General features: G+C 32.2%; 1 protein-coding gene across 1 annotated transcript; it reads right to left on the bottom strand.

Annotated features, from left to right (window-relative positions):
- Nucleotides 1–5,337: 5,337 nt before the first annotated feature.
- On the bottom strand, nucleotides 5,338–15,520 carry LOC148273307 (uncharacterized). The gene is made up of 6 exons (XM_088238911.1): nucleotides 15,441–15,520; nucleotides 9,429–9,660; nucleotides 8,511–8,638; nucleotides 7,680–7,743; nucleotides 6,374–6,485; nucleotides 5,338–5,702 (listed from the first exon to the last, which is right to left on the bottom strand). Exons 1-6 carry the CDS (start codon nucleotides 15,514–15,516, stop codon nucleotides 5,517–5,519), a joined length of 798 nt encoding a protein of 265 aa, XP_088095037.1. The 5' UTR covers nucleotides 15,517–15,520; the 3' UTR covers nucleotides 5,338–5,516.
- Nucleotides 15,521–18,642: the final 3,122 nt, after the last annotated feature.

Here is an 18,642-nt window from a genome sequence, read left to right as displayed (position 1 = left end):
TAAATAAGTTTTGCCTGGAATATTCACGCGTTTGAATATTTATGTTGCTGTGTTAAAAGTTTTTTAATCGTATCAATAAATAAACACGCGGTCTTCTACCCAAAGCTTGCTTTTAAATAGGTATTAAATACTTGCGCAGCGTTACGAAATAGTTATTAATTATTTTATTTACTTTAATTAAACAAACAAAATATTTATATGAATTATTTTACGATTTTCCATCAGCTATTTTCTCGATCGAAGCATTTAATAAATTTGGCCAGAACACCCAAGTTGAGGGGTGAAAAGGCCATTAAAAAACGAAGAAGAACATTCAATAAATTTTCATTTAATCCTCTAAATTTTATACTACCCTCCGTCTTTGTACTTAATTCGTTGTTTATCATAAATAACCTGTATAAAAAAGACAAATTAATAAGATATTTAAGTGTTTTTTGTTAATAAAATATACGCGCTTTATTTATTGTGTATGTTGGTGAAGCAAACGAAGTATTTTGTTTTATTGCCGTTTAAAATATTGACAATATAAAACCTGTAAACAGAGAAGAAAAGTACGAAAAACAGAGATATCAAAGCCCATTTCAAATCTAATAATAATGTTAAGTTTTCTCATACGGATGTCGTCTGCTTGTCGGCAATTAATTTCGCCTTCCCTGTTGGTGATCCGCCTTCTTTAGTAATTTTTTTTTAAAAACGCGCCCGGAATAAATTATAAACTTATTTTTATAACACAGTTTTATTGAGAATTGAAAAAGGTTATTATTTTTATTTTCACTTATATTAAACCGACGCGACATTACGATTATTTTTAATTTCACTCGAATCAAACCAACACTCACTTCGTAACACTTCCGAGATTTCACAATAATTATTAGGTACTGTGCAATAATAATTTTTAAAATACGACAGAATTACCTTTGGCAGTAAAATGTGGTGGAATGGCTAAGACGTTTGCCTGCCGTGCTGAATTTTCGGGTTCTATTTCCACAATTACATTTTCTAAAGCCTAGGTGGTTGTATTTACTTACCTACCGCTCCCGAAAATAAATATGCTTTCAAACGACATTTTTAGACAACGCGAAGAGACAATTATTAATATTTTTAATTATTAAATCGAATTACGTTTGTTTTACTATTAATTTCGCTAATTGAACACACACTTTGTTACACTTTGATATTGAAAATTGTTGCACAATGCAAAAACGCTATTTAAATTGATGAAATTTGGTAGATAACGTGGTGTAACGGCTAAGACGATGCCTCATCCACGTTTATTCAGGGTTCGATTCCCGATTAAATCACAAAATTTAAAAATTGCAATACTTAAATTGCTAACGCGACAAAACAGTAGGATTGTTACACTGACCACATTTTTTTTTTCGTAAAATTTGAACAAATTTTTTTAAAAAGGGAAAATTGCCACCCCTATGCACCGCGTTTTATACGAACTTCGACAGCCAGATTTTAATTATTAGTAATTGAATTTTAAAAATAATTTGCGAAAACACTCACTTTTGTTAAAAGCTTGGCAAAATATATTATTTTTATGCGTGTGCTTCCCGATTGAATTTTCAAGGCGAACTGGCGGTGCGCGCTGATGAATTTTCAGCCCCTTCAAATTTCGCAACGTTTTTGAGAAAATGCAACAATAAGTTGTTTTGATACTCTGTAAAATAATATTCAATATTATTATCGTTCTTCTGAAATTATTGTTGAAAATTTCCGAGTTCTTTTTATTTATGCTTTTCATACCTTATAAGATGTCCAGTAGAAGTAAAACAAATTAAAAATTAATCATTTTTCCGCGCCGCGTTCGAAACGATTTACGATAGTACATCGATTGAAATTTACATTATGACGATACGAACATCAGCATTACGCTTCAAGTAATATTATTTACGCAATAAATCACTTCGTCTTCCTTTTTACGTCTGATGGTGCGTAGGACACTACACTGTTACACCAATTCCGGAATATTTCAATAGTTTAAATACAGGTATGATTATTAGTTTTCATATTTCTTGCCCGAGACTGCCGAATTTATTTTGTTAATTTATTTTTGTTGAACTATTTAAATAAATACTTACATTCGCTTATACATGGAAGCCAAACGCGCGTGTGGTTCCAAGTTTGAATCCCGGAAAGAACTTTATGAAATATTTATTTTTACATTTTTTTATTATTACGATGTCAATTTAATTTCGACCATCAAATACATTTTTTATTACTATTGATTATTATTTTTGTATAAAAAAATAATATTTGAACAATGTTTTGAGTATGTCTAAATGTTTGCAGACCGGCTGGATTTCCTTCCTAGGGAGTAATTTAGATCCATAATGCCTACATGTACGCTAAGATACTGCACAAATCGATCTAGAAAAGCGGCGGTCATAGAATTTAGAATAGTCCAGAAACCGCATACAAGCATCAAACAGAAGGCGTCTAAACTACTTATAAATAAGTAGTTTTTTAAATTAAACTATGCCGTGTTGTGTCCTTTTAAAGTGTAAAATACTGCTAGGATCTTAAAGAAACAGGATGGGATCACATTTCATGTGTAATTAGCAATTACATTACTTAAAAATTGAATTATTTTTCCATCTGTCAGATTGTCGAAAAAATCAAAATAGACATTTCGTTAGTGTTGCCAGGGTAGTAATTTTTTTTACCCTACTTTACTCATCTAATGAGAGAACTAATGAAAATTAGACCTCGGATGCAACAACTCTGTGGTGAACATTTGACCGACATTATCTTTAAAACATCAAATATTATTTAACATGATATAAAAATATCCGTTTAATATAAAATAAAATTTGTTTTACATTTTAAGCTCAAAGTTCATTAATTCAATTACTCTTATTAAATGACCCTCTACTTATCTACTCTGTTGTCAATCAATGTTTCCGCGTGCACAATAAAACTAAAACATTACGCGGCGAAATCACGAATGCGCGCGGTGAAAGTGAGGCATAGTGGGGGGACTTTTGAACACATTCTGATGTATTCAAATATGATTCTAAGCTCCTTCTGGACTATTCGGTATTGCGGCTTAACCTTTCACCGGTAAGTAATGTTTTTATCTTAATCGATATATGTTTAAAATAGCTATTTTAATGTTCAAAAATGTTTTAATAATATGTTACCAGCTATCTCCTGTCTTTGTCCTGCTCAGTTAGTCGGGGAATAGTGAAACGATAAACAAAGGTGACGCGTATGCGGAAGGGAGCGACATACTGAATAGAACTTAAAGTAGACCGATGTAAATAGTCAGTTCTTTTTACTTTACAACTTGTTTTGCTTGTCAAGCTCGACGTTATATGACGTGACGATACTTGCTCCCCCTCCGCTGGTCGTTGTTTTATTCACAAACATCAACAAATGAAAGAATTTAAGGAATACAGATGTTCAAATATGAGCAGAATGGTGAATGTTACACAGTGGCCACTTAAATCAGCCAATGACAGGTTATAAGCCCTGTAGATGGCTAGACTTCTATATTACCTTCTCTAAAATGTTTTTCAACTCTGCTGTAATACGTTAATATTAACCAGTCCATTAGACAAACTCGAAATATTGTATTAGTTAACAATATTTTAAATATGAGTAGAGCCATACCTGCTCTAAGTTCAGTTTCCACAAATAACCAGACACTTGCTCACAAGGGACGGGAAAATAGCATGTTCGTATTGATTCACAAACGAGTATATTCCAGTCCCTTTTCAGTAAGTGACAGGGTGCTAGATCCCGTTAGATTCAGCCCTGGATACAAGTTAATTTAATATTGGACAACCATCGCGATAGGTAGGAAAAGTGGTCCCACCGGATCAAAGTTGTCATTTCAAAGCATCACCTTAACTACAACATCTTTTGTCACAGAAACTGATACCAGAACCTGCCAGACAACATCCATAATGTTATAAATAATGGCATATAATTAATGCCGCCCATACGAACAAAAACTATTCTACAATTATCAATCATTAAGTTAACACTTTGTATCCTGGAGCCGTGTAAACACGTGATTATATAACCACGCGTTGTGTCCCGGTTCCGTGGTTTCACGTGGTTTACCAGCTGTCTAAAAAAGTGCATTTTATTGACATCTAGTGACTTTTATTAGTACTTTTTCGCTGCTGGTAAACCACGTGAAAACATGGGACCAGGACACAACGCGAGGTTGTTATAATCACGTGTTTACACGGCTTTGGGATACAAAGTATAATAAAAGGAGTGAGACCCTGTATATGTGCGAACATTGCAATGTGGCTCTCCATAAAGGCCAATATTGGCTAAATTATCATACAAGTTTTTATCAAAGTTTCAAATAAATATGAGTATTTAATCTTATATTTTTATAATTATGACACTTTGAAGAAACCTTTCACAAAGCATGAAATTTCACAAAAATGGGGCGGGCACAGAGTAAATTCTATGTATATTCGGCCGGTGCTCAAAGTGTAAACTACAGTTTACAGCAAAACAACAGGCCGTTGGTACTCAGGTTGATAATTGCAAGCGCAGTGACGAACCGTCCATTACACATTTGTTGTTAATCCAAAAACTAAACCACAAATTTGCAACGCTTTTGTTCTATGCAATAAAGCGAAAGGGCGTCTCTATAAGTGGGTTGCGAATTATTACTCTGAATATTAAACAGGCATGTTACAAGCGCGTAGTAGGTGACATTCAAATTGGTGGGTAATTATTCTCATGTCCTTTATTTTCCAACAAACAGATAAAATTAACACCTTGCTAGAATAAATCTTTCTGTAACTTCTAGATGTAGATTCTGCAGTGCAGATGAGGAAACACCTATACACATTCTATGTGAATGTGATGTTTTACACCATAAAAGAAGCCGAGTCCTCGTAGGACCACTGGTTAAACCTGAGGATGTAAAAGAGCTCGCCCCCTACCTAATAGCCCGATATTTTACGGATCTGGGCATGGAGGGGGAGATAAAGCAAAATGAGAACTATCGCCGTCCACACAGTAGCCAGGCTCTTTGTAGACCTGGGCTTGGATGGCGAGAACTATTCATGGGGACCCGTCACAATAGATCTTCACAGGTTGCAGTGACATCAGGAGCTTGCATAGCACTGACCCCCACCCTTTAAAAAAAGAATTAGAGTATGTGTATATTGCTTGAATGAATGCCTGAATTACATATCAAGATGCGAAAATAGTTATTTATTGTGTCATGTGTAATTTATATATATATACACTTATGAAATAAATAATACATTTTAATTTTAAAAATAAAAATATTTATTTGCATTTTTTTTAAACTTGTATAACAGTATTTTGCACATTAATACATATAAACCGGACAATAACAGGTCAAAAGCCCTGTAAATGCGCAGACTTTCATATCCCCTTTCAAAAATGTTCTCTATGTCTGTAGTAGGATCTATTATTGTTTTTTAATTGAACAGGAAATATAATCTTGAATCGTTAGTGTGATCATAAATGACATTTTATTTTATTTAAAATCTTGAGATTGTTTGTAATCATCCAATCAGGTCTGCCAAGGTTATGTCTTTCAGAATTTCATTGATAATGTCAAACAACACGGTGTTGGCTAGCTCCCGCAGACCCTCACGTTGTCCTTCAAAGAAATCAGCACTTAGCTGATCAAGGAAAAAGTTTATAGCTTCATTCAATTTTTCAAATTCAAATATTCCAGCTAGTGTCACCTGAAATAAAGTAAAATTATATTTTTTAATCTCTTTTATGGTAAATCCAGTGTTAATGGGCTGTAATTTAGAAAATGTAAGGTTGAGTTCTGTGATAATATTGCGGGCTCCGAATCGGGGGTCTGAGGACCTTTTATTGCTCAATACAACTTCGTTGTCATTTTCTAATAATTATTTTATAATAACAGAAAATCACCACCAAATTTGAATACATATTAGGTTTTTATATACGATGCATATCCAGAAAGCATGCTCTGTTTGCTCTTTCCATCTGGCATCTGCATTTGGCTGAAACATTTTACCTACTAGACAACTTCTGAAAATTAGAACTACATTTTTGAGAAGGAAAGATGATAAAGGTTTCTGCTCTTTCCCTTCACAAAAGTCAATAGATGGAAGAGTTGAAAAAATTTGGATGTTTAAACATATGTAGGCAGAATGGTGAATGTTACACAGTGTATAAAGTGGATAATCAAACCAGTCAATAACAGGTCATAAGCCCTATAAATGCTTAGACTTCCATATTACCTTCTCAAAAATGTTTTCCCTCTCTTTTGCAACAAATTTAGATCTAAATAACTACCTAGGAAGGAAATCTAGCCTGTCTACTAACATTTGGACATGCTCAAAATGTTAGTGGGTAATTTAATTTCATTATATAGTTAACTCACTGATATGTCTTCAGTATCAAAATCCATATCCAATGTTTTAAGACTCAGCGTGGTTTCTGCAGTTGTCCGCAACACGGCATCGCCAGAAATTGTAAAATTTGTCAGAGCAATCCTGTAAAAATTACAAAAGCTTTAGCATATAGCAATCAACGAACTAAAACGTGTTTTGCTCTGAAGAAGGCAAAGTAATTCTGAAATTAGCTGATTCAAAACTAAAAATAAAAGGCAATTACATTGAAATGTGTTAACTTATGGACTAGAGACGGCAGCCTTAACAATAAAGAGTGTCAAAAATGTTTAATGCACACAATGGTTCATGGAACAGCAAATGCTCAGTGTGAGTCTCCGTGATAGAATGAGAAACTAAGAGATTCAACAGAGAACCAAAGTTTCTGATGTCATGACCGAGTGGCAAAACTAAAGTGGCTGGACATGTGGCTAGACAGGAGGACACCAGTTGGGCGCCACAAATATTGAAGCGGAGGTCTTGGGCAAATAAAGGGAGCATTAGAAGGCCACCAAAGGGATGGACCAATGATATTATCCAGATAGCGATGGGGCCCGGATGCAAGACAGAGACGAGTATAAAGAGTTAGAGGAGGCCTATCCAGCAGTGTAAAGATGAAGGCTAGAGAAGATGTTTATGTTGTTTTATTTTAGGATACTTTAATTTATTTTTCCCAATCTCATTTTGTGACTACATACTTCAATAAAGTTAACAATTCGAGCTCATATCCAAACTGTGATATCTTAAGAACACATTTATAACCTGTGTATAAAATTCTCATACTTTTGTAAGCCCTATTATCTTAACATCAGAGCCTTTGTTCCTTTAGCCGTTTTAAGTCGGACTTTAAACTCAGAACAAAATATTTTTCCATACACGATTTTTCAGGGCCATTTCGCGAAACCACGGAGAAACATTTTTTATGATGTACTTTTAAAAATATCCTAATTAAATTTTTAGATTTTTTTTTAAAGTTGAGATTAAAAACGTATTTGACCAATGAAGCGATACACACTAGACGCGGACTAGGGGAGGGATAGGGGTTTGTGGAAGTAATGCTAGTCCGAGACATTAAGGATTGACTCCATTTCAAATAATATTTTTTTTATACATATATTTTTTTTTTAAAGTTTTCCCATGAGGAATGTTCCTCTGAAGTTTCGCAATCTGTCCCTAAAACACCATGTACAGCCAATTTTTCATGAACATTTTTATGTTTTTATGAACATAATAGGTGAAATGATTTTCACAATCTCACACAAATACACTTGAGTTAGTAATGAATATAGGTACATTTACCTCGCATCTCCACTAGGATATATGGAAATGATGTCCAGAATATTAGCATTCAATCCAAATGATGCTGAAATAAAATTAAATTATTAACTAAATAGATTTTACTTATTGGACAGCATTACTTTTAACCTTGTTTTAAAATATTTCAGTAAAATAATGTTATGTATATGTTTTATTAAATGTTGGAATGTTTTGGCAGTTTTTGGCTAATAGTATTTTGAATCATCATCATTATTCCCTCATCCACCTGCAGTGGTGTATAGGACACCTCATAGGCACTCTAATTTCAGCGTATCTCAATCATGTTATACATGAAAGTAAGATGATTAGTCTTACGCTTAAAACTCGGTCTCCCTAGCCTCTGCTATGATATATTGCAATAAAAAACAGTCTTTTAAATACATATTTCATGTACAACTTGCCAGAAATCAAACCCGGAACCTCAGGTATCATAGGCAAGAGGGCCAACCACAAACTGACTAATATCTACTGGATTTCCATTTTCAGAATTAGAATTAGAATTACCTAAATTCTTTTCTCCGCCCAAGTAGGTTAAATGTTGTTCAAATATATTTCATATTTTTTCTCTTACAAACTAAAATTAATAATAAAAATAATGTGACCTCACTGGGGTTACCTGTGCATTTGAGAATAAATAAAGAAGACTAACTTAATAAACAGAGATAATTAACAAAATGTTCAGACAGTTTTAAACACTACGCATTTATGTTTATAATTCATTTATGTACATCTATATTATTTATATTACAAAATGCATAATGAATGAACAAAAACCTAACATAAGCTATACACAGCATTATTGTTTATACTTACTAGTAAAAACCAACTCTGGTACAACCAAATCAAACCTTAAACTTAGTCCGATAATTTTGAAATTGATGTTTTCAATTATAAATTTTTGTAATCCAGCGAGCTTTAAATTTTTGATAAGAACATCTATCCTGTAAATTAAGAAAAAAATATTAAATAAATTTCTACAACATGCTTTATTTTATTCAGAATAAACAGCAGGTAATATTTAAATGCAAAATATTATTGTAACTCATTTTTTAAATCAATTAAGAGGTAAATATTAATATGGTAATAATAATACACATTATTTCTTTCTCGTGACGTGGTGCAGAAAATAAAAATAAGAGACAATAATTACTTTTACACTGATCGCCGTATCGATCATAGACACGTGGAACAAAATGAGGAACAAGTAAAAATGATCAACACATCTTTAAAAATTTTCAATACTTATTGATTTGAACGTTTATTTGACTATCCGTTCTTCCAATGAGAAAGTTCAGCAGTTTTGATATATTTTTAATTTGTTAATAGACTATCAAATTAAACCAATATTTTTTTTATAGTAATATCAGCGCAATGATTTTTTGAATTTTTGTGATTTTGAAATCACTCCACCTGTGAGGTCACAAGTTCTTTACGGTGAGTTATCCTGATTGGTGAGTTAGCTCCCCTGTAACCGAAAATGTATCATAACACTTTACAATTAACAACACTGTACAATTAAATGCTCTAATTTTTTACCCTGTTCTAGATTTTTACTTGGGAGTAGTCAAAAACATTCGTCCTAGCTTATTCTAATTGACACACATAACTGTATTCATAGTTTATGAAAGTTAAATATTTGCATAGCACACATTTCAAATAGAGCCATACAAAACGGGATCATGTGCCTTAATGTTTTTAGTCTGCAGATATGGGCATTAAATTTCAACTAACGTGAGTAGTTGTGGCACCTCTGTATGGTAGGTGACATTATCCAGTGTAAATGGATCGAGTGGAGGAATACCAGACTCAGGAAAACCAACGTCGAACTTCTCTCTTGCCGCTTCGAGGAATGCAATTATCTTGTCATCAACCACGTTCCTCACATCTTGCGATGCCTCCACAACTCTGGGTTCTTTCGGTGCTTTGTGTATGAACCTTCCCAGATTATTAGCCAACAGATTGTCTAAAAAAATAACACAATCATTTATGAAATACTTCTGTTCCTTATAAAGAGTTCATTTATATTATTTTTATGTAGAATTTGGTAAGGAAAAAATCAGAAAAGTAACTTCAGTAGATAGAAATAAAAAAACAATATGTATATCTGTGGTCTCTACGAAGGTATACTATTGAAACTGCATTTTGCGAGGTTTACAGAAGAGTAAAAACAAAGCTCTATATTTTTTTTCATGGATTTTGCCCCAATCATGACCCAAATCATTCAACTGCCCTTTTCGCATTTTGCATTTTGGTGGCTAACTTCAGAGCTTTATGGTTGACAGTAAGCGCAAACCTCGATAAAAACAGTTTTAAAAAACGCATATAATGATATTAAAAGCATAAATATAAGAAGTAATTTTATAAGAAAAAATAAAAAAGTTATGTTAAAAACTTATATTGGCTCCCCTAAAAAAAGACAAATTTAGATTTGTGACCCTTTTGATTTTAAGTGGCGACTTGTTTGGCAATTCTACAGTATCTGATAGCTTCTTAACTCTTCCCTTTCTATGCCGAAAATATCCGCGCGTTACGGTGCTATGTAATCAAAGTTATTAGATGTAATGTGTACTAGCTACACATCACTGGAAAGAGAGAGTCAAAAAAATATCAAGCTTTGTTTTTGCTCTCCTGTAAACCTCGCAAAATCAGTTTCGATAGTATACGTAGGGACTAAGGACCGTCGATGTATTTACATACCACTTAAGTTTTGAAGAGTACACACCTCCTTTTTACATTAATATTACCACAATCATACATCTTGTCACACATATGCTCTTTAATAGGGAAAAATCACATACTACAAATACCTATAAAAATATATGAAATGGATTTAGAATAATTCATAGTATTTTCAAAATCAATATAAATATAATAAACAATGCTTTTATACTTCCACACTTTGTATATGGATTAATAATATGGTCGCAATGTAGTAAACAAATGCAAGAATCAATACAAAGAACAATGAATAAAGCACTTAAAGTAACATTTCATTTTAATAAATATACTAGAACCACAGATTTATATAGAATAACAAAAATGCTCGATCTTAAGGAATAAATCTACATAGAAAAAATAATAATGATATTTAAGATGAAAAATAATAAAATAAACACAAATATCAAATTTTATTTTAACTACAACATACATAAAATAAATACAAGAGCATCAAATAATTTTACTTGCGAACAACCTAGGACTAACAGAAAAAGAAACAGTTTTATGTATACAGCAATAAATTTTTACAATTTACTTTCTAATGACCTAAAAAACATACAAAACATATACGTACTTAAAAAACACCTAAATAAATCAGTTCTTACAGCCCGTGTGACAAGTGATATGTGATGTTATTTTATTGACTTTTTATTTAAACTATTTTGTTATATAGAATATCCCCTCATACCAGCAATTTTGCTGATTGGGAATATTTCGTAAAAATAAAATATGTAATGTAATATGTAAAGTTTAAAAACCTTGTATTTTGTCATAAATAAATAAATCTTAATCTAATCTTTAATATTTACATATTACAACACAGATAAAGAACATTTTAGAGAAGGTAATATAGAAGTCTAGGCATCTACAGGGCTTACGATCTGTCATTGGCTGGTTTAAGTGGCCACATTACACACATGTAACATTCACCATTCTGCCCATATTTGAACATCTATATTCCTTCAATTCTTTCATCTGTTGATGTTTGTGAAGTTAAAGAGCTGAAACCTTTATTTATGCGGGTGAGATTCATCTAATTGAATTATTTCACCTACATACTAGGTAACGCCTGAATTTTTTTTTTTTCAATTTCTGCATGGACCAGGTGGATTTATCAACAATATTTTGACAACAGATTTTTTAATAAGATACTTTAACATTGTGACCACGAGGCACAGGTTGAAAAAAGCTCTTATACACTAATCATTTACTCATTTATTTAAAATTGTCTATGAAAAAAAGATATTTCTTTTGTTATATTTTTAACCAATTTTCTACAATTTATTAATAAGCATACTTATACAAGAGTGCTATAAAATGTAAATCAAGTCAATTAATCAAACCTTGTATCACTGGCAAAATAACGTATTATGTCTTGTATTCCTTAATCATTTTATACCTAGTAGTAAACAATCAAATGTAATAATATAAATATGAAAAATCCAATAGTAAGATAAAATTATGACGTTAAGATTAAATAATGAAATAAAAATAATCCATCTTCAGCAAAGATTAAATTGAAATGATAGACAATATGAGTAGTGTGTGTTGATACAAAATATGGCATTCTGCACACCTCTAAAATAATGCTATGAATTATGATACTGTATTTATTGCTGTTCCATTGACGTCATAAATCTCTTATAATATCCAAGTATATGAAAATGGTATTTCATGAGTTATCTATTTTAGTTCAACTTTTTCTTTTGATGTTAGGTTAGGTTAAGAACTTATTCCTATGGGGAGTTTATCAAGATGATTACATCATCGTCATGCATTAGGGAACTGCATTGCTACACCAATTGTGACATATCTTGATCGTGCGACCTTCATAGGTAAGATGATCAGTCCTATGCATCGGGTGCCAGTCCAGGGACTATGAAATATTCAACTGAATACCTCTAAATAAATATTTCATGTCAACCATTTTTCATAGCTCCAAAACTGTTCAATGCATTTCATATGGACAGTATAATGGATATTAATTATTTGAATATATTTCGATTTAATTTTTTGTTGAAATTATGGATAAAAAAAACGGATTTAAATACCTTCTTTTTTTAATAAATAGAAATACTTTTACTATAATTTTCTCATTTTTAGTGATAAAAAAAATGTGTTCTAAAATCAGCACTCATTTTTAAACTTATTGAAATATATTTTATTCTTCCAGTAGCCTTTATTTCAATTTAAAATAAAATGTATACCCACACACAGGCTATGCCTTTGTGGGATTTTTTTTGTGTTAATGTAATAGTTTTTTTTGTTTTTGTTACTAATGTATTACCTATTGTAAAATACAAAAAAGAAATTATAATAAATAAAAAATTTAAAAATCCATGTCCGGAATGGAACCTGAGATCTCTTGCATGGTAGGCATACGCGCTGAGCATTACGATTGTGTAAGGTTGATAACGGAGATGGAAAACTCTTTTAAGACAGGAAAATGGAAGTCGAGGCATTGCTCATGACTTATGTCATTGGGTAGTTTACATTTACAGCGTATACTTTATGCTAAACAGCAAACATAGTCAGAGTAAAACAGTTATAGTGTATAAAGTGATTTGACTTTGACTTCATAAATAATGAAATAATAAGAGAATGGACACAGCATACTCCTGTGATAACTGTCATCAAGCGGAGACGTTATAGTTGGCTAGGCCATATACTGCGGATGGCTCCTAAGAGCCTCAACCACGCTTGGCAGCTTTACAAGGCATCAGGTTCTCGACGTTCTTGATGTATGCTGCTGACTGTTAGTTGGCAGTTCATATCAGAGCTACGGGACGCGAAACTGACTCGGGAGGATGCACCAGAGCCGACAGAGATGCCGGGAGGCTCTTTGTGGACTATATATGAGAGGTTTTCCATACATGTTCATTATTATATCCAGTTATCATGTAAGAAGGCATGAGAACAGCATCCAGAATTTGCATTTTTGTGAATATTAAAACACAAAAATTGTCTTGTATTTATCATCATCATTCCCTTTCCGCACCCAGTGGTGCATAGGTCATTAGTAAACCAAATGCAACGCATTTCAATCATCCGTTGCGTGAAGGTTAAGTGATCAGTCCTTCGCTCCAGGTGCCATTCCAAGATCAATTAAATATTACAATTTAAACAACCATTAAATCAGTATTTTATGTCAACCCTGCCAGAAATCGAACCCAGGACCTCAAAAATGATAGGCGAATGCGCCATCCTCTACACAAGACGGGCTTATCTCCACTAGATTTCCATATTCAAGATTTTAAGTTGAGAACAGCCACCGAGTCAAAAACACATGTCCAGGATTCTTGTTCTATTTTATACACAGAACTGTATTCTTCACTTGCCTGGGCACAAATAAATAATATGTGAGGAATGCAATATTATGATAAAAAAATGTTAATTGACAATTATTACATTGAGATTAAAATTACTCATATTTATATATTTTTTAATTCATCAGAATTTTAAAACAATCTAGCTTTGGCAAAGATAAGATTTAATTGATGCACAATATGAGTAGTGTGTGTTGATACTAAATATGTAATTATTCTATTCACACCTCTAAAATAATATTATTAAGATAATGTGTACTGTTTCATTATCATTATAAATCTCTTATAATATCTAATTTGTTTTTAATTATACCAAAAAAAACACTCAACGAGTTACCTATTATTTATTTTCAACAATATTTTGAAATTTTCAACTTTTTCTTTTAATTTTAGGTTAGGTTAGGGACTTATTCCTCAGGGGGGTTTATCAAGATTGATTACAAAGATGAAAAACTCTTTTGAGACAGAAATATGAAAGTCAGGGAATCACTTATGACCCTTTATTAGATGGTGTAAGTTTTCAGTGATCACTTAATGTTAAGTATAAGGTAATCTCGAATGCCCACCACATACCACACGCTGCATCTGAGGATTCAAGTCTCCTTGGCGGTGCCCACATATAGGAAAATTGATCATTACAGAATGAGAAAAGCTGCCCGAAGGAGAACTCTGTAATTTAGTGGCCTTCGCATCTTTTTGGTGAAAGAGGTAATTCAGATATACATAATATGTACTGCATTGGATTGAAAAAAAGAGGGAAGTGATTTTTTCTCTGACCGAGATTAAATTGATTGGACATGATCTATTTGCCGAAATGATTACAGATCTTTTTAAAAGCTTTAAAATTGGTTTTGGAAGCCACCAGATCTGTATATCTGACAGGACCTACAAAGGACCATGAAAAAGTAGCGAGAAGCTCCATTTGGTATTTATAGAGAGGAATAAAAAAGACCATAGGATACGTTCAGAAGATTGATCACAATATCCACAGCAACCGGAAAGGGAATTAACAATATTTAAAACAAATAATTCCTCATTTGACAAACGGGCGTTTCACATAAATTTCTTGTTAGACAGGCGCCGTGGCGCAGTTGTTTATACGGTTAACTGTAAAACTAGCGTCGCAGGTTCGGTTCCCACCAGTTACAAAAAAAAATATACCAAAGATTTCTTTGTCAATTGGTCTGGGTGTTGTGTATTTTGCATAAATTCCTTCCATACCCACTCTTTCCCACCAGCTGACAAGCCTCTAAAGTAGAATCATAGCGTTTTATTATTCCTTTAAGAATTTTTTTTTTATTATTTACTGTGACCTGATAAAAACTAAGCAGACCAGTGAGCAGGGATAACCCAAGGAGATTTTTAGCACTGACAGATTGGGGGAAAATAAGAAATGTAATCTAAATAACCAATTGTATAAAGTGATCTCAGAAACCACCCAATGAATAATATTCTCCTATCATAATCATCATAATCTCTTTTCTAAGAGGTCTTCTATCTATGTTCATTATAACTTATAAGTTTATCATGTAAAAAAGCATTAGAAAAGAATTCAGAATTTGCATTTTTGCAAATAACAAAAATTGTCTAATATAAGCTGTATGATATTTGACATAAGTAGTTAACGTTAAAGTTCCCTTATGATTTCCTTTTAACTTGTAATTTATGCTCACCCGTAATTATGTTTAGTTAAACTTACCTATTTTAAATTCTGAAAATATGTTTTGGGCACTGATCATCGCCAACGTGGCAAGTAAAAAATATATGGCTTTCATTTTTAAACCTGTAAAAAATACAAAACGATCTATTTCCATTTGAAATTTTGTCATATATGACCAAACAAATCAATGATTTCAAGAGAAAATATATTAAAAATGCCACTATGCCGAGGTAATAAAACTGTAATGAATTATTCTCCTTCATTGCTCTTTGCCGCTCCTACCGTAGTTTGGCAACCATCATCCTGAACTTGTCATGATCCTGGGCCAGACTAATCAGCGCTGCTGCATTCAGCACACCAAACCACTGTCTAAAATTTCTGAGCCATGATGCTCTTTTACCTCCCATACCCCGCCTGCCCTCTATTTTTATGTTGTCGAAGCGCGCATACTGTTCATTGCTAAATATGTGACCAAAGTAACTGGCCTTTCTTTTTTTGATAGTGATCAGTAACTTCATAAATGATCAATACTAGTATGATTAATTCTTAAATTATTTTTTGTCATGTTTATAATATAAAAGTGAAAAATATGCTTTCCAATGTCATAATATTATATACACAGAAAGACTTTGTTTTCTTATTAATTTGATTAATCCGTAATACAGTAATATTTCCTCAAAAAGATTATTAACAAACATGGATATCTAAATGTTTCTTTAAAAATCAAAAGCTTCCTAGATATTGGTCGATTTTCCCATATCGGTTTTTATTTACATTTTTTCAATAAATAAATAATGCTCAATCACCCTTAAATTGATGTTGTTTTAAATATATTATTTGATATTTAATATTTTCATTTGACTTACCTTTTGCCTTCAACAACTTACACTATAATGAACATGTGATTGCATAATAATATTATTACTACCTCTATCTTTTAATTTTGATTTAATAAAAGATAAAATACAAATCACAAATCATGTTTTTAAACAGTATTTTCTAAACTTTTTTCTGAATTAAATTGAAAATTAAAAACAGCTGTTGGTTCTAATTATTTGGGTATTTTTCATTTTGTGTATGTATCTTTTGATATAATTTTATATTTTTTTAGTACAAAATTTTGACCAACTCTTCTTTTGACCAATCTGTTTTTTGGTTGACTGGAAGATATTGCTTTTAGCAATAAGTCCGCCAAAGTACTTATTATTTGCACTTGAAGTTTTAAATAAGTAAATAAATCGCGCCTGCATTTATTTTTTAATAAAGTTCACTCGGGTTCAAAAGTTCTTATTGGCTTACAATTCCTAGTCCTAAGTTACCAGAGAATTGTATATCTATATAAATATTATGTAAGTCTTTAAGAATCTTCAAGAAAACCTAATGTAAATACTTATAGCAAAGGTTTAGAGACCTCTCTTATAATTTAGCTTACAGAATCATTGTTTCATGTAAGTTTATTTTCTTTATATCACAACTAAACATAGGGCACTGCATTTGTAGCGAAACTGGATCATATTTGTTACATGAAAGGCAAAGTGATCAGTCAAGCGCTTCTAGTGTCAAACCAGGGACAGTGTAACCACCTTCAAAACAAACATTTCATGTCCACTCTTCCTGGAATCGAACCCGGGACTTTAAGCATGGCAGGCAAACCTGATTATAACTATGCTAGATGATGTAATTATCTACTCAATTTCCTATTTCAGGATTTTTATCTGAGTCTAAAACATTCATTCATAATTCTGGTTCTATTCCATACACGGAACTGTATTTTTTATCTGTCCGGACACAAATCAATGTTTTTTTATAGATGGTAAAAAATACATGTAAAAGATATTGGAGTGATGTAGTTACGAATAGTAATCATTTAGTACCTAATAGTTTTACAGAGAAAGAAAACCGATCGATATTTGATCACAATTTGCATCATCTGTTGAGCTTAATTTAATTGTAATTTTCAGAAAACGCCATGATCATTAACTAAATGCTGCTAGTCAAGCCACTTTAAAATAATTTTTAAATTACGAAATTCTCTGACGGTCTAAATTTTTGATAAAATAATAATGCTCATTCTTTTTTATAAAATCAATTAAAAAAAGTATATCCTTTCATATAACAAAAAAGTCAGTTAATAGTTTTTCTCCTAGATCCCTTAAAAAAACTTTTGTTGACTTATGGGGTGGGATTTCTAAATATTACAACTAAATTTATCTCCAGGTATTGACATTTTGTTTGGCAGATACTTGAAAAAAAATTTGGACTGACAGATACAAATCTCTAATAACTGTTGGCATACTTAAGCTGGCTTACCTCTGCCTATAGTAACTAGCTAGTACCTTCTAATTAAAGTTTTTAGTAAGTCAAACAATACCATACAGTCTATCAAAATGTTTAATAAACTTTTCTTATATGTCAGTGACAAAACGTTTTCAAATAAAATATTCTAGTATGCCTACTAACACAAGCAAAATTAGTGTGTTTACTTGGTTCACTAACAGGCATTAACACACTAACATAAGCTTATTCACACTAAATGTACATTTTGATACTCTACCAAAAGGTTCCTTCTTCTTAGTTTTTGATATAGCAGAAATTCTTAAGAGTTTTTCTTGATGCAGAACTCTCAGTAATTTTTGGGTATTGTATTTCTTTCTACATGCTTTTTGTATTATTCACGCTGGGTAATTAATTGTAGCATAAAATAAATAAACATCACTGGATTTTAGTGTCATCATTATAAAGATAGTAAGTAAGTGCTTACATAATATTAATTCATCCTATCTTATCTCAATAATATATATTCCATAGGATTATTTGTGATTTTAACGTTGAACTTATTCTTAAAGGTGGGAGTCAGTGCTATACAAGCTCCTGAAGTCACTGTGACCCTAAAGATCTATTGTGACGGGTCCCTGTGATTAGTTCTCGCCATCCAAGCCCAGGTATATAAAGAGCCTGGCTACTGTGTGGCAGGCGAGAGTTCTCATTTTGCTAAATCTCCCCTGGGTTCCAAAGCCCAGATCTGCAAAATATTGGGCTATTAGTTAGAGCGAACTCTTTAACATCCTCAGGTTTCACCAGTGGTTTCCCAGGATGCAGCTTTTTTAATGATGTTAAGTATCATATTCACATATAGAATGTGTATAGGTGTTTCCTCATCTGCACTGCAGAACCTACATTTAGAAGTTTCGGAAAGGTTCATTCTAGCATGGCGTTCAATCTGCAGTGCCTTGGGAGGGGT

This window comes from Micrasema longulum, unplaced genomic scaffold, assembly GCF_059751315.1.
Source record: "Micrasema longulum isolate JH-2025_06_02 unplaced genomic scaffold, ASM5975131v1 h1tg001995l, whole genome shotgun sequence".
Taxonomy (NCBI): Eukaryota; Metazoa; Arthropoda; class Insecta; order Trichoptera; family Brachycentridae; genus Micrasema; species Micrasema longulum.
The sequence above is the reverse complement of the archived record's forward strand: the minus strand, read 5'-3'. Positions and strand labels throughout refer to the sequence as shown.